General features: G+C 34.1%; 1 protein-coding gene across 10 annotated transcripts in view; it reads left to right on the forward strand.

Annotated features, from left to right (window-relative positions):
* The window catches only part of EYA4 (EYA transcriptional coactivator and phosphatase 4), a 275,190-nt gene that overhangs the window by 187,995 nt on the left and 63,051 nt on the right, over nucleotides 1-24,144 (forward strand). For 6 of the 10 annotated variants that reach the window (XM_054558174.2, XM_054558173.2, XM_054558175.2 and 3 more), the window contains exons 4-5: nucleotides 10,002-10,126; nucleotides 19,915-20,007. In XM_054558174.2, coding sequence (XP_054414149.2) covers nucleotides 10,002-10,126; nucleotides 19,915-20,007 — 218 coding nt within the window. The remainder of the gene's footprint in view (nucleotides 1-10,001; nucleotides 10,127-19,914; nucleotides 20,008-24,144) is intronic. The other 4 variants (XM_054558178.2, XM_054558177.2, XM_009242267.4 and 1 more) reach the window with 1 other exon arrangement.

A 24,144-nucleotide genomic window follows, 5' to 3' on the forward strand; every position in this document is an offset into this window, starting at 1 on the left:
TTGCCCTTAAAATCATTCTGATGGTCAAATGCAAATTTGCTATTTTGGTGGACTCTTGAGAATGTGGGAAATAGACCCATGTCCACTTTATGCAAAGAGAAAAAGCTAGCATGAGTGGGAGTCTTTGAACATCAAGACTGCTTTTGCATTTCTTGGGTTGTGAACAACTGATGGAGTCAACTTATAAATAAGCAGGACCATGACTCATTACCAGGATCTGTACAGAATGAATCATGACTTCTGAGTTCGAGTAGACTCTAAAGTGCACAGTTTTAAGGCTTCCCCTTTCTTGGGTTTGAAGAGGATATTTCAAATTATTAGAAGGAAATTCCATCTATGCTACAGAAAAATTGCGGGAAAAAAAATCCCCAGAAACTAGTTGCGTGTCTTTACATTTTTCTTTCTTTTCCTTTTTTAAGATTTTGTGTTTATGACTAAGTTCATTTTTTATATTGTCCAGAAAGATGCTAATATTCAAATGGCCTCATGACATAAGGACCACTAACAAGGGGTTGAAATAAACATCCTGGAAAGAAAGAATGACTACCTTTAAATATTATGGGCAGTGTAAATTTGGCAGAGCAGATCCTTATATTGACTTTAGTAACCTGAAAACTATTCAAAATGTTTTATTTCAGGGATATGCATTCCTGATTGTGATTTCACGGTGTGAATGAAATAAAGTCACTTAAATTGATAGAAACAGTCTGAGTTCTGGCATCAGATAAACATGAGTTCAAGTTCTGGTGCTGCTACTTTCTATCTGTGTGACCTTGGGACTGCTGTGTATCCTCTCTGAGCCTCAATTTCTTCATCTATAAAATGTGGAAAATAATATGTATATTAATATGTTATTTTAAAGATTAAAGGTGATTATATATATATATATGAAAAACCAAACACAGAATGTGTTGTACTGTATTAGTCCATTTTCACACTGCTGTAAGGAACTGCCCAAGACTGGGTAATTTATAGAGGAAAGAGGCTTAATTGACTTACAGTTCCGCATGGCTGGGGAGGCTTCAGGAAACTTATAATTATGGCAAAAGGTGACCGTGAAGCAAGGCACCTTCTTCCCAAGGTAACAGGGAGGAGAATGAACGCAGGAGGAACTACCAAACACTTACGACACCATCAGATCTTGTGAGAACTCACTCACTATCTTGAGAATAGCATGGGGGAGACCACCCCCATGACTTGATTGACACCTCCACCTTGTCTCTCCCTTGACATGTGGGGATTATAAGGATTACAGGGATTACAATTCAAGATGAGATTTGGGTGGGGACACAAAGCCTAAACCATATCACATACAATATATACACAGTAAACACTGATACCCATTAATCATTTTCTGTTGCTTAAACCTAAGGTAAAATTTATAGATTTTACATTCTGTATAAATTGGAATTAAAAAGAATCTGAAGTGTCACAATTAAATTAATCACAAAACATATAAAAGGAAATACAGGAATATTTTTGCCATATTCTTGGTAGCAATAGTGTATCTCTGTTCTCTGAAGACTTTTAGTTGTAAGAAACATTGACCTACCTAAATGAATTCAAGCATAAGTAACTAAGTTGTAAATATCTAGATAATTGCATTTCGGTTTCCTGTGGACTGGAATGTAAAATGCCAAGGCTATTTTTATTTTGAGGTTTTTGTTTTTCAGGGGTAGCATTTTCTGTTTCTTCTCTGCTCCTTTCTATGGTGTGTGCTCCATCCTTTTATTCCTGACCAATGTTCCTTCTTTACTCATCTTGTATGTGGTCCAGATTGGCTATGAGCCCCTACACTTCTTTGTGGCTTCAGTGATATCATTAAGGAGATACCTCCCCCAGGATCCCTTATTCGAATTCATCAAAACCCAGCTAAGAATTTCTGATGACATTTTCTAGAATCTTTAAGTTTACATTAATTTCTATCTGTTCCACTTTATGGACGCTTACTGTACTTTAATTTTCTATTCACAGGACGCTGCTTTGTCATTTAGAGGGTAAACTCCTTGAGGGTAGGGCCATGTTTTCTTCACTCAGCAATCCTAACACCTGTGACAGTGCTTTACATGTAATAAGCAACCATTAATTTGTTTGATCATTTAAATTAAAAGTCTTGGCCGGGCACGGTGGCTCACACCTGTAATCCCAGCACTTTGGGAGGCTGAGGCGGGCATATCATGAGGTCAGGAGATCGAGATCATCCTGGCTAACACAGTGAAATCCCATCTCTACTAAAAATACAAAAAATTAGCCGGGCGTGGTGGCAGCCACCTGTAGTCCCAGCTACTCGGGAGGCTGAGGCAGGAGAATGGTGTGAACCCAGGAGGCGGAGCTTGCAGTGAGCCAAGATGGCGCCTCTGCACTCCAGCCTGGGTGACAGAGTGAGACTCCGTCTCAAAAAAAAAAAAAAGTCTTTGGGTTGGGCGAGTCTAGTAGAAGATAATGACATTACGAGCATTTAGTGTTTACTGTAATTATCAGGGGTGTGCTACAGATACTACTTGGTACTGTTTTTGAACTCATCTTTGTTCTTGGATTTCACATCTCTTTTTCTTCTGTTTGTTCCACGATTGGCAAATCTTCTGATTCCTGACTGCCATTTAAACTCATTTATCCCAGTTTTTCACACTTAAATTCACCTTGTCACACTCACATGCTTGATTTCACAGCTGTTTCTAAGATGGTTATGGCTTACACACCATTTCACTCATTCATTTATTACCGAAATGTTTCTTGAGAAACTGCTTTTCTTGAGAAACCACTTTTTCAGGCAGCTTTGCAGGCAATAAGGATATAGCAGTGATTCACTGGAATGAAATAATACAAATTAAAATCAGCAAAGGAAAAAGGCGTATGGGGCAGAGTTCAGGAGAAACCAAGAGTTTATTTCCAGTTGTCTTCTGTCCAGAGTTGTACAAATAGCACTTATTTGTCCCTGCAACAATGTGTGACAGTACATGCAGAGTGTTGCCAATGGTGGATGCTTATCCAAGCCTTAGTGCCCAGGGGTCACTATTATTGGAGGTCAGTTACATAAACATGTCTGACCACCCATGTGGCTGACCTTCATTACTGTTTTTAGCCCCTTCAGAAGTCAGAGTGATTCTGCGTGGCCCAAAGCCCCCACCAGGAATCACATTGTTAGCATCATTGTTAGCATAGAGTGTCTGGTGTGGCCCAAGGCTCCAGCTAAACACAGGTACTCTAATAAGTTAAGATATTCCAAGGGCTTAAAGATTATCTCCCAGGAATTGGTCAAGGGACAAACCTTTCTTTTGAATGTGCAGGGTTTGGACGATACACTTTTTACTGCACAAGGGCTAACCTCACTTATTTTCTTTCTTCTCTCAAGGACCAAGCCCTGTGCCATCTAAACAATTGTTTCCAATGTTGTTTCCTCAGTTTTAGTTTTATAGTGGCAATATTAGGTCCCAGTTACTCTATCGTAGACAGGAATTATAGTCAAGTAATTTGAAAAACTCTTTATAAAATGTTATTTCATTCTTATTACTTCCTTTCTATGCTTTTGAATATATTCTATCATGTGCCTATATAAAAATGTACATAATTCATTAGCACATATAAATGACACCTAAATAAATATATACACACATATTTGAGTTGCTTACTTTTTTTATTCAATTAACAATCTGGTAGTTTGGAAGCTACTGAGTTTGACAGCTGTTTATTTGCATCTTTAATAGGAAGGGCACTTCAGGAGTTAACAAAGATAAATGAAAAATAATCTTATTATCACAGACATCCTGCAGCAGCTTCTTTTTTTTCATTTGTTTTCTAGAAGAACGTGTACACAAATGACAGTAAGTTAAGACAGAGTGTGAAAAGTGCTGCAGAGGAAGGTAAAAATAATATAACAAAAATATGACAGTATAACCAGGTCACTTCTGGTTTTGAGGACCAGAAAAAGCTTCATGGAGAAAGTAGCATTTCTGAGGTATTTAAACATTGATTAAGATGGTTTTCAGGAGCTATCAGACAAGAAAGATGCTGTGCAAGCTAAAATTGTGAAGGGGAAATTGTGACAATAGTAAAATAATCATTTTTGATACAAGAAACTGTATACTAGGTGATTACTTGAAGATAAAGCTGAATGGAGAGTTGTGAATGTCTGGGTAAGGCATTGGGACAGGATAGTACTGATTATATTTGTAAAGAGAAGACATATAATAAGAGCTAAGTTTGGATTTCTCGGAAATCAGATATAACTTTATTTTTGTTCCCCTCTATGCATTTCTTATGATTGGCTTTAATAAAGCATTCTGTTATTTTCAGAATTTGACTGATGTGTTTAGCTGTGGCTTTTCTTTTTCCTATTTGATGTTCGTGGCGCTGTAAGGCTCTGGGGTTGATGTTTTTCATCAGATTTGGGAAAATTTTGACCATTGCTTATCCCAATATTATTCTGGATCATTCTCTTTCTCCTGTTTTTTTGATAATATTACACAGGTTACTTATATTCAATTAAGTTTCCACTCCCACTTTTTTCCTCTGTGCTTCAGTTTGGATAATTTGCATTGGCCCGGCTTCAGATATCCTGGTCCTTTCTTTTGCAATGTCCAATATGCTGTTAAGTCCACTCAAATAATACTTATGTAATATATTGTTATTTTCATTCTAGAAATTTTATTTAGTTCTTTTTTAAAAGTTTCCATTTCTTCTCCCTATGCAATATAGAGATACATAGTGTTACAAATAAAGTTTCAGTGCTGCAAAAGAAATGGCACTCGAATATAAAATTTTCTTTTTAATTCTCAGCAAGGCAATGTACTTCTATAGAAGGGTGCGCCCTTACAGATGGAGCAATGGTGAGTGCACACCTGGACAACAGAGGGAAAGGGGTTCTTATCCCTGAGGCACGTAGCCCCTGCTGCCGTGTCTTTCCCCTATTGGCTAGGGTTAGATGGCTAAACTAATTGCGATTGGCTAATTTAAAGAGAGTGACAGGGTGAGTGGTCTGGTGGAAAAAAAATGGTTATGCAGGGTGGAGAATAAGTCAGGGCGGAGCAGGTAGCAGGTAATCGGAATGAGTTGGGATGGAGCTGGTAATCAGAATGAGCCAGGGTGGAGCAGGTAATTAGAATGAGTCAGGGTAGAGCAGGTGATTGAAATGCGTCAGGGTGGGGCAGGTAATCAAAAAGGGTTGCTTTATGAGGAAGTTAAGTTTAAAAGTAGAAGGCAAAGAATTGAACATACTGACATATTGATTCTTTAAAAAGAAATTTAGAACTCATATCTAACAATACATATATGTTTATATATATGTTATATACATATATGTATTGATCTATATATGACAGATGTATATATGGCAGATATGTATATATTAATACCTATATATGGCATATAGATATTCATATACCTTTTGTGTGTATCTTTTCCTATAAGTTATTTAATATATTCACATTAGTTTTAAAATCCTTATCTGCTAGTTTCAACACTTGGGTCATAAACAGGTCTGCTTTTACTTACTGTGTTTTCTGTCCACTAGGAGTCGTATTTTTCTGCTTTTTGTTAGGTCACAAAATATTTATAATGTTCTGAACATTATATACAATAAATCAATAGAGATTGAAGCATAGTATTTCTTTTGTGTTTTATTGCCCCCAAAAGTGGTAGTTCTTTCCTCTGGCAGTTAAGGTGAGGATCTGTTCACTGAGACCCTTCCTAGAGTTGAGTTTAACTGGAGCTAGACTGTGATTAGCCCAACTTCCATCCCTCTGAAAAATCACTGCTTTTATATTTCAACATTTGAACTGGAGAGGCATTGACTGAAGTTATAATTTTTTAGTTTTTTTTTTAGTTAATATTTTTGTTTAGTACTGGAAAGGTCCTTATACGTGTAACTTTGGTAAATTCACTCATTAGTTCTAGTAGTTTGGGGGTTTGGGGTATGAATTTCCCAGAATTTTCTTTATAAACAATTAAATCATTTGTGAATTAAAGTTTTTTCTTTCTAAACTTTGCTTATTTTATTTCTTTATTTTTGTCTGGTACTGGCTAAGATTGCTAGTAGAATATTGTGGTGAAGTAGGAAAAGCAGATGTCTTTGGCTTGCTACCAAAATAATTCAGTATTTCATCATTGAATATGATATAAGCTATAGATTTTTCAAGAGTGCTTTTATCAGACAGAGGAAAAATACTTCTTTTCTTAGTTTGCCAAGAATTTGTATCATGAATGGATGATGAATATTGTCAAATTTTTTTTGCACTCATGGAAATAATAATATGTTAATATATTGAATTACATTGATTTCCACATGTGAAATCAGCTTTACATTGCTGGTATAAAGCGCACTTGGTCATGATTTTTTTCTATTGCTGGGTTTGATTTGAGAATATTTTAAATTCTCAAATCAGTATTTTAAATTAAATATGTTAAATATTTTCTCTTCTATGTTTATAAGAAATATATATCCATATTTTCTTTTCTTAAAATTGTTCCTTTCTGGTTTTGGGGTCAGGGTAATTCTGGTCTCCTACCATGGAATGAAAAGTGTTTCCTTCTATTTTTTCTGAAAGAATTTGTAAAAAAAATCATTATTAAAAAAAAATTTTTTTTTTAAATAACAGTAGCAAAAAAAGTTTGCTAGTATTTATTGATTGAACCATATGGCCCTGGAGGTTTTTTTGATAAATATTTAATTATAAATTCAGTTTTTTAATCAATGCAGGACTATTTAGATTTTCTATTTTAATTGGATCAAGTTTTATAAATGTGTCTTTCAGGAAACTCACTGATTTTGTGTGTCTTTGAATTAATTGGCATAATATAGTTTATAATACTTCCTTATTACCCTTTTAAAATCATTAGTATCTCTCATGATCATGTTTTGGATTTGTACATTTTCTCTATTGTTCACAGATTTTGTTTCAATTATTTCTACTCTTTATTGTTTCTTTCTACTTACCTTTTAATTTCCTTTTCTTCCTCTAGTTTCTTAAAGTAGAAACTTAGGTCACAGATTTTAAATACTTCTTCTTTTCTAATATAGCCATTTAAAGATATAAACTTCTTATTAATCACTACTTTATTTGCATACCACAGTTTGATTTGATATCTTTTCATTATCATTTTGTTCTAAATATTTATTATATTTACTTGTGTTTTCTTTCCTTTGGTTCACAAATTATTTAGAAGTGTAGTGTTTAATTTTCAAATGTTGGGGATTTTTTATATATCTTATTACCATTGCTTTCTAAATTAATTCATTGTGGTAAGATACCATATCCTGTGAAATTTCAACTTTAAAATCTATCAATATTTACTTTATAGCCCAGCTGTAGCCCAGGTCTGTCCTTTTGACAGATATTCCATGTGCACTTGAAAATAGTGTGCATTTTATAATTATTGGGTATTAGTGTCCTGGAACTGTCAATTAGGTCACATTGGTGATAACGCTTTCCAAATCTTATGTATATACTTTTTAAAATTTATTTTCGTCTACTTTTCTTCTGTTGGTTACTGTGAAAAGTGTGTCATAAAAGCTCCAACTATGATCATAGACTTATCTGTTTCTTTCTTTAATTCTGTCAGTTTTTGCTTCATGTATTCTGTATCTCTGCTTGTAGGCACATGTTATGTCTTCTTGAATAATTTATTGTTTTTCATCATTTTCCAATTCCTTTCTTTATATTTTCTAATAGTCTTCATCTTGAGGCCTATTTTGTGTGATATAATATTAGCTTGATCATCTTTTTTATGTTAATTATCTGCATGGTATGTCATTTTCCATTCTTTGACCCTCCACCTATTTGGGCCATATCACTTTTCAGGTTCCCAGGATGAAGATGCTGAGATGTTTCCTGCAGGAGTTTATTTGGATTGTGCTCTCAGTATTAGTTCCTTTTGAGGGGCATGAAGGAAGCAGGGCTGGATTAAGAGATATTGATCTGTAGTAGAGTTGCAGCAAAGGTCTCAGCTAGTCTTATGAGAGGCCCTAGACTATGGTGATCCTTAGGGTAAGAGGGAATAGTCATTTTACCCCTCCATTGACCAGTCAGTAGATGAGGGCTGCCCTCAGAAAGAGTGTGCTCTTGGGCACAGTGACCTCCTTTAGTTGAGGGCAAGTTTTGGAAAGGAACTCAGTTGAAAGCTGCCAGTTGGTAACACTCTCAGCAGCTATGGGAATGAGTTCTTCAGGATGTCTGGGCAGTGTACTATATATAGTAGCACAATATGCTGATATTTAAAGTGCTTCTCTCGTAGATCCTCCGTAGTTAGGTCTTGGTTGTATAATCTAACCTGACCATAGTCGGCTTTTCACTGGAGTGTTTAGTCCATTGATATTTAGTGTAATCATCAATGTGTTTGAGTGCGAGTATGCCATCTTGCTTTGTGTTTTCCATTTTTCATATATATTCTTTGTTTCCTTCCCTTTTTTGGCTTCTTGGGGTTAATCGAATTCTTTAAAATGCTATTTTAATCATTCTGTTGGCTTTTTGTTATACCTGATGGTATTTTTCTTAACATTTAATGCTAGGGATTACTCCATGTACCCTAAACTTAACCTCTTATCCAAGTTTAATATAACACCTCATGCCAAATGAAAGAACCTTGAAAAATATAATTTCACCCCACTTTTTGCTGTTGTTGTCACATATTATATAAGTCCCTGTATACAATGCAATTATTTTTGCTTCAATAGGCTGTCTTTCATGAATTAAGAGAAAAATAAAAGATAATCTTATATTTACCTATATATTTACATTTATGTTATTCTTAATTCTTTCCTGTAGATCTGAGTTTTCCTCTGGTATCTTTTCTTTGAGCTGAAGGTCTTCCTTTATTATTTGTTATAGTTCAGGTTGTTGGTGAGAAATTCTCTCAACTTTTATTTATCTTTATGTTTCTTTCTTTCATGAAAGCATGTGTAGCTTCTTTGGGCTACTGCACAGTTCTTTTTCCTAGTTTCCTTTTCTTTTTCTTTTTTTTTCTTTTTTTTTTTTTCTTTTGAGACAGAGTCTCGCTCTGTTGCTCAGGCTGGAGTGCAGTAGCGCGATCTCTGCTCACTGCAAACTCCGCATCCCGGGTTCACACCATTCTCCTGCCTCAGCCTCTGGAGTAGGTGGGACTACAGGCGCCCGCCACCAAGCCCGGCTGATTTTTTTTGTATTTTTAGTAGAGACGGAGTTTCACCGTGTTGGCCAGGATGGTCTCGATCTCCTGACTTCGTGATCCACCCGCCTTGGCCTCCCAAAGTGCTGGGATTACAGGCGTGAGCCACCGCACCCGGCCTCTGGTTTCCTCTTCAAAAGATGGTCAGCCCTTCAAGAATCCCAAGTTTATTTTATCCCAGTTGTCACACAATCTCTGGAGCAAACATAAGTCAAAGTCCTATTCCTGAATGTATACTAAAAGTGTTACAAAACCAGCTGTCAGGACTTGGGCTCATTTTTCGGCTCTCTGGGTCAACAAGGTCAGCTGGAAGCTTCTGCTTGATTTTGAGTTCACACTTTATTTCTAGCTACTGATTTCTTCATTATTGGTGGCAGGGGATGCTAAATGTGGGTAATTAAACATTTTCGGCTCTCTAGTGTGTAGCTAAGGTGATCAGTTTAGGAGGGTGGGTATGCATATCAGCTTAAATTGCCAAGATGACAGAATCTGCATTTTTATTTACAGTATTATATGGAACAGTCATAGGATTATTTTTTGTTATTTTTATATGTTAGTAATAACATAATATGTTTATTTTTGTTAGTAATAACATATGTTTTCCATATTATGTTATAATATGTTATAATAACATGTTATGTTATTACAAACAGGTTATGAGGCTTAACTTACTAGGGAAGCTTTCCTTATTTATTTATGCATTTGTTTATAATGAACTGGCATGTTCATCTGGTTGACTAAGTCTTAGATACTGGTTTTAACTATTACTGTGAGATCACGTGGTCAATAGAATAATATTTGTAATCTATTAAAAAATAACTGCTGCAATTTCAACTTTTCTCTGCTGCTTACTGCTCTACCAGGTCTATGGAAATGCAGGACCTAGCAAGTCCTCATACTCTTGTTGGAGGTGGTGATACTCCAGGTAGCTCCAAACTGGAAAAATCTAATCTCAGCAGCACATCAGTTACTACAAATGGGACAGGAGGTAAGTGTACTACCCTGAAGATACCTAGAATCATATTTCAATGTTTGCTTTAATTTTACTTATTAGGGATCTGCTAATAAATAAATATCTTATTATCAATAACACAAATCAGCATTATATCCAAGGTATATATAATTAATGTTGATTGTTTTGATGATTTTTGCTCCTCCTGTATAGCTGGGAACATTCACAGAGAATAGATAGCATTGAGCAACATTTCAAGGGCCTTGAGCAAGGCTTTCTTTTTGTATTTGCCCTTGTAAATATTCCACGAACTTTAGAAATTGAGGTCAAAGGATTTCCACCCTGCTATTAGCAAAAATGTCTGTATGTGCGTGTGTACACGCTTACTACTTTTTGGTTTTATTTTGAATTATAAAGAAAGGTTACCTCAACATTTTTCTTAAAAATGTTTTTTCTTAAAAGTGCTTTTTTAAAAAAACACATGGTTTTGGAAATACAAAAATACTCATATCTGCTGCATTTTCTTTTCAAAGAGAATAACACCTAACATTTATTTAAAAAGGAATCGCATTTTTTTCAGATAATTTCTCATTCTGTTAGCCCATAATTATGCCACAACATATGACAACAATAATAGCTATTACTTCAGATATTCTGCTTTATTATTTTTATAAAATGTATTCAACTTGTCAGAAAATATGGTCCAATTTTTATATCAGAATGTGTATTTATAGAGAGATTATGTACACACATATATAGACTGTATTTTAAATTATTCACAATTTGAAATTTTGTAGATCCAACTAGCCAATAAATTTAGAATTATATGACATTTAATTTAGATATTAGCATTTGCCACATCATATTTTCTTTTAAATTTTAAATAAATATCTGTGAAATTGATACACCTCTTCCCATTTATTTTAGAATAACGATGCAATCTAAAATTTTCTTTGTAAGGTTGTGTGCATTGCAACTTATCTGTATTTAATAATGTTTCACACCAATTCCCTTGTAGATTAACATTTTCCTTGTTTATGATGTTTATGTGTCTCTAAACATGCATCTATAATTTCAGCTAATTAATTATGCAATTGCAAATGTATGGAATATTTAGTGATGAAAACTAGAGTAAGGTACATTTAAACCTTAAATTGGGTACAAATAATAAAATTTAAAAACTCAAGCACTCTAGAAACAGACTGGTGAAGTTCACTAATCATCATGTGTATATATTTGACTGAACTAAAACAGACCTCCTGATAAACTAAAATGTTGAAGTCATACAGTGCAGTTATAATTTTGGCTAAAAGGTCAGAAACCAATGCAAGCATTGAAGATTATTCATATCCACTCAGCAGGCATCCAGACAATGAACTTTTATACTGTTCCTGTTCTCAGGGGACAACATGACTGTTTTAAACACAGCAGACTGGTTGCTGAGTTGCAACACCCCCTCTTCTGCAACAAGTATGAGAGATGCTGGTACACTGCATGTGTTTGGGTGTGTGGATTTGCCCCTCTGGATTGCTGTCTGTTGCTATGTCTATGTTTGCATCTCTTTTCTGTGTTCAATACTTAAAAAGGAAAAATGAACATGCCTTTTAGTTGTTTATTGACAGCAGTTGGTTATGATTTCTTATCAATTTGTATTCTTAGATTTTTTTAGGTCAGTAGTATTCTTTTCTTAAATTTTTCATAATTTCACCTAAATGATGCATATATTGGTTTTATAACTATTTATCAGTTTATTACATGATTAATTTTGCCCAACAACTGCCATGTCAAACAGCAATTGAAGCAGATTGGCCATGCGTGTAAACTTAATCACCTTCATAAACCCATAGACTTTCATAATTTAAATTAAATTCTCAATTAAGGAAAGATATTTGCTACTCTACAGACTTTGAGAAATATTCCAAAGTATATAAGGTAACATTAATAATCAATATCCCCTCACCTTAAAAATTATCAGTGATGAAAGCTATACATTTAAAACTAGAAATTAATATTGGCTTTAAAATTTTTGTGAACTATGGATATTAACTACATTCATACATACACACATATAAACAAACTTTCTCCTAAATCAAATTCTAATATGCTAAAAAAAATCAATTAGAACAAAGCCATCACATTTTTGTGGCACCACCCAGTTGTAGAATCAAAAAGGAGCTCATGCCTATTGGAAATGTGCATCACAAACAAGCAGTTAGAAAAGGCCCAGTTTGCCTGGACCTTGCTCTATCTCTGATGAAATTAGAATATATGATCAGTGAAGAAAAAGTACTTCAATATGCTCATTATTTGTATTTGTGTAGTTTTAGTTTTAATGTTTTTCAATTTTATACTTAAATATACTTTTGGTACTTAAAATTATGTTGCTAGACTTTAGATACTCTTAATTCTATAGCAGGGTCTTTTTCTCTAAAGGGCCAGATAGTAAGTATTTTTGGCTTTGTAGGCCACATGTCTGTGTTTCAGCTGCTCAGCTCTGCCATCATAGTGCAAAAGCAACATAGAAAATATGTAAATGAATAAGCATGGCTATGGTCCAATAAAACTTTGTGGGCCCTAAAATTTAAATTTCATATAATTTTCATGTGTCATGAAATATTGTAATTTTGACAACATTTTAAACATTTAGTATGTAAAAAAATGTTCTTAGCTTACTGGCTGTGGTCTCTTCTCAAACAGTGTTTAACACAAGCGACATTATAATAGTGAATATGTGCAATAAATAGTAATTTACCTCTGATCTCAACCGGAAACATTTCTCTAAGTGGTAAGCATCAAGCTTTCCTGGTTCTTAATGTCAGTGTTAAAACTCGTGAGTCCATGGGAGAAGAACAAGGAGTTGTGTCGTCAGGGCCACCGTGGATCTGGATCTTAGCACTACACTTACTGGCTGTGTCACCTTGAACAAGTTACTTAAGCTCTCTGAGCTTCAATTCCTTTCTATAAAAGGATGATAATAATACTTCTTGGCAAGACTTTTGTCTTAGATAATGTACATAAATTGCTTAGCAATAAATATCAGTATATCTTCCTTTAGTAATGCAATAATAGGCAACAGCTTTTTAAGGAAAATGAAAATATGCATTGTGTTAACAGACTCTCCATTTGGTCAGGTAAATTTATTTGCATTTAGAAATGTGTAAACTGGGCTAAAGAAAGCAAACTTTTGGTAACAAAATGTTAGATAAACTTTATTAATAATGTAGTCCTGGTAGCATATTATATGAAACTTTTAATGAATTTTTGAAATGGAGTCTCGCTCGGTCCCCCAGGCTGGAGTGCAGTGGCGCGATCTCGGCTCACTGCAAGCTCCGCCTCCCGGGTTCACGCCATTCTCCTGCCTCAGCCTCCCGAGTAGCTGGGACTACAGCCACCCGCCACCATGCCCAGCTAATTTTTTGTATTTTTAGTAGAGATGGGGTTTCACCGTGTTAGCCAGGATGGTCTCGATCTCCTGACCTCGTGATCCGCCCGCCTCAGCCTCCCGAAGTGCTGGGATTACAGGCATGAGCCACGGTGCCGGGCCAAATTTCAATGACTTTTTATGGTGGGTGTTGGTGACACAGACTAAGCATTTGTTGCATGATCTCTTCTATTAAGAATAAACTATTTTATTTTTAATTCTTGGTTTTTATTGTTGGAATTGTATCACTTCACAAAATTAAAATAAAAGGCAAAAGAAAAGAACTAATTTAATAGTTTTTCAAGATCATTCCAATAACTTGAGATGTTCAAAAAGATTATTTATTTATTTATTTAAGACGGAGTCTCACTCTGTCTACCAGGCTGGAGTGCAGTGGCACCATCTCGGCCCACTGCAACTTCCACCTCCCAGGTTCAAGTGATTCTCCTGCCTCAGCCTCCTGAGTAGCTGGGACTACAGACACACGCCGCCACGCCCACCAGGCTAATTTTTGTACTTAGTAGAGGCTGGGTTTCACCATGTTGGCCAGGCTGGTCCTGAACTCCTGACCTCAGGTGATCTGACTACCTAGGCCTCCCAAAGTGTTGGGCTTACAGGCATGGGTCACCACACCCAGCCTAATTTTTTTTAATTGATAAAGTAGATGGTATCACCTTTAGATTTTATCGTACTACATTGGTGCTCTTTAAGTATGTTGGAATATTCTTGAAAGTAAGGTGTTTCACTACCTTAATCCTAATTATATAATTACATCTGCAGATTTATATGGAACATAGATTTTCCTTTGAAATTGTCAGCACTTGTAAAATTATTAAAGTGTAAAATATAGAGATAGCATAAATGCAAGCATACGTTAGCAAATAAAGCAGAGGTCAGGCCTTGTGGGCTGTCTGCTCTCTGTTGTTGCTATTTAGCTCTGCTATTGTTGCACAAAAGCAGCCATATACGATACCTACACAAATTAATGTGATTGTCTTTAAATAACTTGACTTATGAACACTGAAATTTGAATTTCATTAAAATGTTCATGTCACAAAATATTCTCCTTTTGATATTTTTCAGCCATTTAAAAAGGTAAAAACCATTCTTAGCTTAAAACCATACAGAAACAGGCCACGGGTCAGATTTGTCCCAACACCTGATATAGATCTATATGCGTATACAGAAGTTATGTTGTACATATAAGAATGCATGCCAATTATATGAACATTTACTTCCAGATATAGGTAATTCCAGATTCTAATTTGCTTAATGGTGTCAGGATTCATGATGAACTACACTTTATATACAAAAATACTTAGATCTATTGGGAGGGCTAGGGCAGTATCTAAAAGAGTAAATTTTCACTTTCTCACTTAATTGAAATGTATCAAGTTCCTATTATATGCCAAGTTCTATGCCAGGAAATGGGAACCCAGTGACCTAAAGAACACGATACCAGCCATCCAGGAACCAAAAGTCTAGCAGAGGGAAGCAGACATGAAAATAATGAATGCCATAATGTGTTCAAGGTGGATGAACAGTGGAGGGAGGGAATATTTGATTCTACATGGAGATTAAGAAACAACTTCAAAGAAAAGGTTTGGGGGAATAGAAATCAGACATTCTGATCAGCTTTATTGTTTTTTTCTATATTTGATATCGATATAGAAAAGAATCTTCTAGAATTTTTACTGTAGAGACGATTAACTCACATATAATGAATTAGTATTTGTGCAATAGAGCTACCTACTGCTGTGTGTCGGCTCTTTTGTAGATTTTTTTTTAGAATAAAAGTCATAAATGACTTCATCAAATTATTTTACAAAATTAAATACTTTATGGGTAGTTAGGAATGAAAGACACTTGGTAATCGTGGGTTTTTGAATGAATATATTGATCCAAACAAGCATAAATCATAGGCTATACTGATTATTAAAACCAGTAGGCAATACTTTTACTGCTTCCCTGCAGTGTTATAAATTGTAACTTTCCTGATCTAACTCTTTCTGAAATTCTTTGTAGAAACTAAGCTGTCAAAAGCCTCTGTATGTGATTTTTGTGGTTCAGAAAGAAGTGTATGTGGAATTACATATATGTAGTTTTTTAAATGGACACCTTAAACTGGTGCACACACACCTTAATCTATGTTTAAACTACACTGATTTATGAAGATGAAATGTAAGTGTAAATTATGTGGGTTACCTTTCGAGGATGAAGCCTGAATTGCAACATATGAATATGAACATTGAGTTATGATAATAAAATAGACTTTCTCTAAAAGTAATTAATTGACATTAATGTTATACTTAAATTCTAAAGATAATTTAAGGGGACAAGAGTAAGATTGCTTTAAAAATAAGTGTATGGCAGTAGGGATGAAGGTTGGGATGTGAAGACAGGAAATCTGTGATTTAGTAGCCATTACTGGTACCTGACAATAATTATGTATGACCTTGATTGAGTCTATAGATAATAATTATTTTTAAAGCTAAAAAAATGGAAAAGCCAATCATGTATGTTTGTTTATTTTTAGTATTTGGCTCTATCAAAAACATCCAAATTGCAAGTAGCTAACTAGTGGGGAGGGGGGCCTTGACAGTACAAGGATTTCTTAACGGTTCTAGACAAAGTGCTATAGAAAGTAATTTTATTCCACTTTTAGCAAAATGAGCTCTGACTCACTTACTTTGAAGATATAGAATAATAATCCCACAAAACTCTTCAACCTAGGACATTAAAATATCATTGTTTCTTTTGAAATCAAAACATTTGGTGTGTAAGCTTGCATTTGGCTGAGAAATACGGTGCTTGTCTTCTATAGAAGGATTTTGCTTCCATTTTATTGCATGTAATGATTTTGGATGCTGTCCTGAAAATAAATTAAAAGCCCCATTTAAACTTCATGTTAATTTAAGAAAGACAAAATATAGCTTAAAATACATTTGAACAGTCAAGGAATAGGCACTGATAATTATTTGGAATAAGGATTTTTACAAGTTAATAGTAATAAGACTAGATTTGTCTTACTAATGAAGATTTTTCCAATAGTGTCTTGCATATATTTAATGAAAGTTTCCTGCCACTAGAAAAGTATATAGTAGATGTAATTTAAAGTGCAGAAACAAAAGCAAGATAAAAGAAAAAAGAATACATTTCAAATATATTTGTAGCTTCAGTGAAAATAACATAAGTTTTCCAAGCTTTATCTATAATTATTATATAATGTTTGCTTTCTACTAGTTAACTGTTATATAAATATCAGGATAATACTTCTTCGTATTCTAACATGTCTTAATAAATCAGCTAATAATATAAGGAGTGTCTATTCATTTCTCTATTTGAGCTTTCTACTGCTGAAAAAAATAGTTGTTTCTTGTTACCTAATATTACTGCTTTTTATTTAGAAAAATCAAACCAAAATAACTTTGGAACTTACTTAGAGGTCAAGAGGTGCTTGTTGATGCTCACTTAATGTGAATGCAGTTTATTTTCTGTGAGAATAAATGTTTTATTTCTACTTTTCCGTTTTGTTCTACCCTTACTTGCATAGGAAAAACAATTTTACATTAACATGTACCACTTTCCCTCAAATGTTAGCATCCATTTTGTTGAATTATTACTTTAAAGTTCAGGCATTTTATTAAAGCTAGCACATCTTGCTTTTTACTCCTCTCTTCATATACTTTCCCAGGGATGCCTTTTTCTCAGTAAAATGAACCTCCTTTGTCTATCTTTGACTGAAGGCAAACCTTTAAAATTTTAATGAGAGATGTTTCCAGTATAATGAATTAGACCAAAAACTCACTCTCTCCTTCCTCTTCTTTCTCCTTTTGACCTCCCGAAACTTTCAAATTAAAGAGATTATAATCAAAACCAATACTAAGCTTTTGAAATTGGGTCTCAAAGTTGAAATTCAAAGTAACAAAACTAATCTTCATGTCTGGCTTCTAGACCAGTTTCGTTAGACACAGCTCACATTCTGCCACCTCCATTCGCAAGTAAAATCTATATTACAATTAGTATAATAAAGCTACTTTTGCAAATATTGTTCATAGATATAGATATGCATAAATAGGAATTTAGCTGCAAGTAGAAGTCAGAAGCTCTGATAAACTGTTTCTTAGTTTTGCTGAAGGCTTTGGGCCATGACTTTTTGTCATAAATGTTAGAAGTCAATTGTAAACATTGCATGAGATGGAGTAGCCTTTATACCCATCTAGATTATACTCTGCATTATCTTCATACGGACAAAAGGAATTCTTGATTAGCTAGTGCTGCCTGAGAGGCAGTGTGGTTTAGAGTTTGGATTCTGAACACGCACCACTTGGTCTCAAATTCTAGCTCTTACAAGCTTTGTGACTGGGGAAGTTATTTAACCTTTTTGTGCCTCAGTTTCCTTATCTGAAAAATGAAGATGATGATACTATCTACTGACTGTTGAGAGGAGTAAATCAGTTAGTAGGTGTAAAGGGCAAGAGCAATGCCTGGAATGTATCAAGTTCATTTTAAGGGTGTGCTGTTACTGTTACCTAATTTCAAATTTGCTACTTCTTGTTGTCTTAAAATATCCCATGAGAAAGAAATGGGAAACATGCCTTAGTATCCTATTCCAGTATTTTGCAGTTTTTATTTTCAATGAAGTATTTTTAATTATGCTATCTAGGAGATAACTGAATTCTCATCGTGCTTTGGGCCTTTGAGAAGAGGCACTGTCATGAGCATAAGCTATTTTCATACCTAAAGGCAGCCTGATATCTTGGAAAGATCCTGCATATTAGAGCTAAAAACCTGAGTTCAAATCTTAGCTCTACCATCTCCTGCATTGGAACTTATGCAGGCTCTTCAGCCCCCCTGAACTTCAGTTCCCTTGTCTATAAAATGGGTATAGTGATTTGTATTAATTAGAGTTGTTTTAAGGATTAGCTAAATGTACATCGTCTAGCATGTAGCAAGCTCTCAATAAGTATTAGTTTTACAGTAGTAAATATAAAGGTGATAAAATGATTTTGTAATGATAGGTTTAGTTATTGATAAGGTATAACCATAATAGGGATTACTGTGCAAATTACTACTGAAAAGTAATAACCACCAATTCATTATTTATCATTATATAAATAGACTACTCTTCAGATCATTGTTGCTCTCAAAAGATAAGTCAAACTTGAGTTTGCTTTTTTGCTAAGAAAAGTAATCGAAGTTTCTTTACTTTCTGTTTCCAACATTTACATTTCTCCTCTGAATCTTCCAACTGATCATGTCATTAATAAATAACGGATACTAAATTAACACAGAGCTCACTGAAGGTCTAGTTAATTCTGTTCATGTGGAAAAGAGCATAATCGTTGCCGCATGGTTTTCTATCAATTAATTTCTTTTCTAACAGAATAACATTACTGACTTGTGTGATTGGTGGGTACCCTATGACTGACTGTTCTTTTTTGCCCTTTGGCTAGTCTTCAGCTTTCTTCTTTATAATTTTCTGCTTGCTTCTAAGTTATTTAACTGTATTGTTCATTTCATTTATGACCAGGAAACACAAGAGGTGTTAAGTAGAAAATAGCTAAGTTTATTTCCTTGCAGCTATGATATATGTAGTAAAGCTTTGCCAACAAAGGGAAAATATGGTGTGACCAAATGGGTAAAACTTTATTATCACCCCCCATCACCCTTGTTGCATCTAATAATGATAATAATGTGTACTAGGCCACTTTGTTACCAAGCAAAGATTTTGCCAAAATACACCACTACCACGTAGAAATAACATATTAAACGAGTTTTCAAAAGGTGTACTTGCTGCTGTAGAAGTCATCTCTTTTTCTATGCTTATCTCCATAACATATTAAAAATTGTTATACCATTAAAGTATGAAGCCCAACACCTTATAGCTCGTGAGTCTTTTTTAGAGCTTCATTGAGTGCTTCATTTTTCATTCATTGTGTGAATGAGCCCATGGTTTCTATACTTTTATATGTCTCTATTGTATTATTATGCGAACTTTAAAAATATCTTCCTGGGAAAAATAAAATATAAGCTAGTAAATTTCTTTGGTATAATTTTGATTAAATGTGCTGAAGACTGATGATGATTCCTTTTTTCCTATTGACTATATGAGAGTGTGTTTAGGTGAATTAAAAATACAAATATGTGTACTGCTGTTTCACTTTTTAAGGCTGACTGCCTTTAAAAGCTGGATTTGAGAGAACTAGCTTGGCCAGAGGATTTTAGATTAAATCCTCTAAATGCATGCCCGTTTAGAAGCTAAATTAACAAACTCTCTTCATCAGCTTCTCAGGCGTTCTCTTGCATGCCCGTGGTAGCTAGAAATATCACTAGTAGAACGGACAGAGTCTTTGACATAAATTTAGAAGCAAAACTCACATGTACTTATTCTTCTACGTAGTGTCTCTTCTTGCAGTCAAAACAGAGCCCTTGAACAGCAGTGAAACCACAACCACGACTGGAGATGGAGCGCTTGACACTTTTACTGGGTCAGGTAAAGCCTTTAGCTCGTGTGTCCTTATGTACACATGGGGGTGCATCCACATCCTCCTCCTTGGGAATAAGCAGCATAAGCATCCAAGCTCTTAGAACTTTGATCCTTATAAAGTTAGAAACAAATTCTTATTTTTTTGAGAATTAATAGTCATAGCAGTATGCATTGTTATAAATTATATTTAGAATAATTTTGCTTGATATTTTAGTTGACAGCCAAAGTCCCATGACTTTCTTATTACGGATAAGTAAACTTAACTTCCTTCAAAATTATTTTATGCAGTGTTTAATTAATTTAATAATTAAGTTGTAGTAGCTGACCTTGCTTCTTCAACTTACCCATTTGAATTACATAAAAACTGCCTTCTGTTTAACATTCAAGATGTAAAACTATCCATTTGATTCCTTCTAAATAACCTTGTTTCCTCTCTGGGTTTAAAAAACTCCTCCTGTGTAAGCAGCTGAGTGACAAGTATTAAAGGTTAATGGGCTGCAGGAGAGCACATGCTGGTTGCATTAGAACCCAGCCTCTGAGAGCGCTCGAATGCTTCAAAGAGAACAATAGCATGTCTTTAAACATCAATCCCTTTAAATTTAAATAAATACCTGATAACTCCCAGCTGGGCACAAAGGGCATGAATTAAGTAGACTTAATTAAATTTTTTTTAAGTTACAATATTTCTTTGGCTTTTTATCTGGTGAAAGGATTTTTCTAACCTGAGGAGGAATGGGTACATCAGAAAGAAGAACATTAAACCTAGGAAAGTATTTGTGGTAATTGAATCTCGGTTCTGTTATTCTACTTTAATACATTTTACATTTATCTATATGCTCATGTTATAAGGATTTTTTTGTATGTTTTATGTAAAAATAGTTGAGATATGTCTTAGAGTATTATGTCATTATAGCATATATTTGATTTTTACAGATGATCTAATTTCATTAGTTCACACCGATTAGAAGCAGTTGCCATATATTTACATAAATATTAGTACTCCAGGAAAGAAATAATAGTATATAAACTTTGCATAGAGACTCATATGTACTAATCCACATCTTTTGTAGCAGTTTACCTGCCTCTCAGGAGATAGTTACCATTTCAGTATTCTGTATTGCACACTTAACATAGCTTTTGTAAACTTTCTGCAAAATAAATCTATATGAACAAATTGTTAAGGAAAGGAATGGAGTTATTAACTTATTGCTGACCTACTTCAGTCATATACTACAAGTTAGGTTAATTGAAAGCTGAATGGCAAAACTATAAAGTGTTAGCTCCAGAAGGAATTTCAGAACTCTCTGATCCGTTTTGTAGACAAGAAAAGTTAAAAGTGGTTAAGGCCATACATTCAAGGCCTCACAGCTGGTCAGTGGTATAAATGAATCTAAAACCATGTCCTTATGATCATTCCCTGGGTCCTTTCTGTAATACCCCATCAGAAAATAGATGGAAAAAGAAATAGGCATGAACAATCATCCTGTCTGAAATTCACTCATATTATCTTTGTAGATATTTTCCCAAAATTTTAAAGAAGTATCTAGGGACGTGCTGTCCAATAAGGTAGCCACCAGTCATATGTGGTTATTAAAATTTGATAAAATTAAAAATTTTGTTTTTTATTTTCATTTTCACAGCAATAATGCAGTAAGTAATTTTTATTAATCGATTTTGAAAATCATCAAGTACAACTAGAGGCGTTAAGTTCTCAATATTTTCAGCAACCAAAATTTAACTGAATTTCCAAGTTTAAACATATTTCAAGTGTTTAACAGCTGCATGTGGTTAGCAGCTACCATATTGGACAGCTCAGATACAGAACATTTCCAACACTGTGGAAAGTTTTATTCCACAGCAGTGATCCAGGGCAGGGATTATCAACATCAGCACTGTTAAAGACTTGGGCTAGTTCTTTAGTGTGGGAAAGCTGTCCTCTGCACTGTGAGATGTTTGGCTGCATCTATCCCAGAATGCCAGCAACACTCCCCCAGATGCTTCTTTACTAAAGAAGCAACCAAAGATGTCTTACTAAAGACAACCAAAAATGTATCCAGACTGTTTAAGTGTCCCCTGGCAGGCAAAATTCTCACCCCCACCCACTTCTCATCCCGTTGAGAGTCACCAATCTAAGATGGCATGATACTAAGAATGAAACCTTAAAATTGCTTTGACACCATCAGATAAACTGACAATAGACATTAAACATGTATTTAAATTAATTTTCAGGGCATTTTGAAAACAAGCAGTTTTGCTTACTGTTGTATGCAGAAATGATGGAATGTAATGAGTGTTTTGGGTAATGTTTATGATTCATCAAATGACAGTGGGGAATAAAACGAAGTTCTTTCAAGTTTGTACAAGATATTCCAGAAATCATTCTGGAAATGAGGCTGCCTTTTGTGGGAGCAGTCTTTACTTTGATCTGCATAATTTCCACTCACTTTAATCCAATTTTGTTGTTCTTTTCAGTTATCTGCAAATTTCTGAATCAGAACAAAATGTATATATTTTAGTAAAGAAGCATAAACTTTCCTACGTGAACATCATAGTTTTCTGAGCCAAAGGTTTTCTGTTCTATTTAGAAAACGAACATATAGATGTTAATAGAAAATTGTAAAGATTAGTTGAGCCTTTATAGTGTTGTGAGTACATTATTCTAATGATGTTTAGATTTATCATTAGAAGAAACATCCTATATATTCAGAATTGAGTTCATGTATATGGGTTTTTTCTGAAATGTGTAATTTTGGTCTATGTCTTATTTATAAAAGGTTACTATAATGAATATTTATCTTCATTATTCAGTGTGTCTTTGGACAAGCCTTCTATTTCACAATATTGATAATAACTGATTAGTATAGCCCAAGTCTTGAGTGTACCAAGGAGAAATTCTGTAAAGAAGAGACGAAAGAATATTTAATCAAGCCTCATTTAACTATATTTCTGTTAGAGTATTTGGTATTGTGAATCGATAAATTAGAATGAATATCTTTGTAATAACACTATTTTTATGAAGTGTACATTTAATGTCCATTGTGTAGTAGAACAAAGGGTCTGTTTTCATTAAGTTGATTTGAAAATTTAAAATGTTCTTTAAGTTTTGATAAATATGTAGAAAATTAATAGTTTATTGGTCAATTTATTTTCAATGATACATATCAAATTCAGTTAAGTTTTGGTTGCTGAAAATATTTAGAAGTAACACCTTTAGTCAAATTTGATGATTTTCAAAATTGACTGATAATATTCTTAAAAATATACTTACTGCATTATTGCCATGAAAATGGAAATATTCTTTCCATATTCAGAGCTTATAGGCAAAATAACATTTTAAACACATTAAATTATGCATGTTTGTGAAGCAGATCACAAGGGTACTTGTGATATATATAGAAATATATCATGTTCCATAAAATAGTTAGCAACCTAAACCTATTTGTCACTTTTACAATTCTAAAAGTTTCACTCCAGAATTATTATGAACAACTCAGAAAGGACATAGTACTTTGAAGTATAACTATGATTGATTAGACTAAACTAATTCCAGCACTGCATTGTGTACTACTTTAATCTTTTTGAAAAGTGAATGAACAGCAGATGGCCTAATAAAGACACTCTGTGTGCTCGCTCAGTGTGGATTGGCTCTAAGGGAACTGGCTCACACTTTAGAGTCCATATATTTGCAAAACATCTGTCTTAGTCAAGGCAGATAGTTAAAGGAAAGAGAAACTTCCAAGCTTTTGGATATATTCCAGTTTGGGGCTCCATGTTTGGATGAACTGTTAATAGGACCTCACTTTCACCTTTAAGTTCTTCTCAGAAAAGTATTATCTCTAATAGTTCGAAGTATATTTGTAAATATAATTGCTACTGCATTTTGTGATTGTGTTTTAAAGAAATCACCTGTGCTTTCTTTAATTATTGCTGGAATACTTTAGACTGCATTTTTTAATTGTTCATCTGATGGGTAAAATGAGAGGAAATAGAATAAAATAGTATTTTACCATTAGAAAATGAAGTTTGGAACATCACACTCTTATTTTGTATTGTGTTTCAATTAGAACAGATATGGAGGAAGAGCAATATGTATATATTGCCATCATATTTGGTATTTTAAAATGTAAAGTTTGCAAATTTTAA

Source organism: Pongo abelii, chromosome 5, assembly GCF_028885655.2.
Source record: "Pongo abelii isolate AG06213 chromosome 5, NHGRI_mPonAbe1-v2.0_pri, whole genome shotgun sequence".
Classification (NCBI taxonomy): domain Eukaryota; kingdom Metazoa; phylum Chordata; class Mammalia; order Primates; family Hominidae; genus Pongo; species Pongo abelii.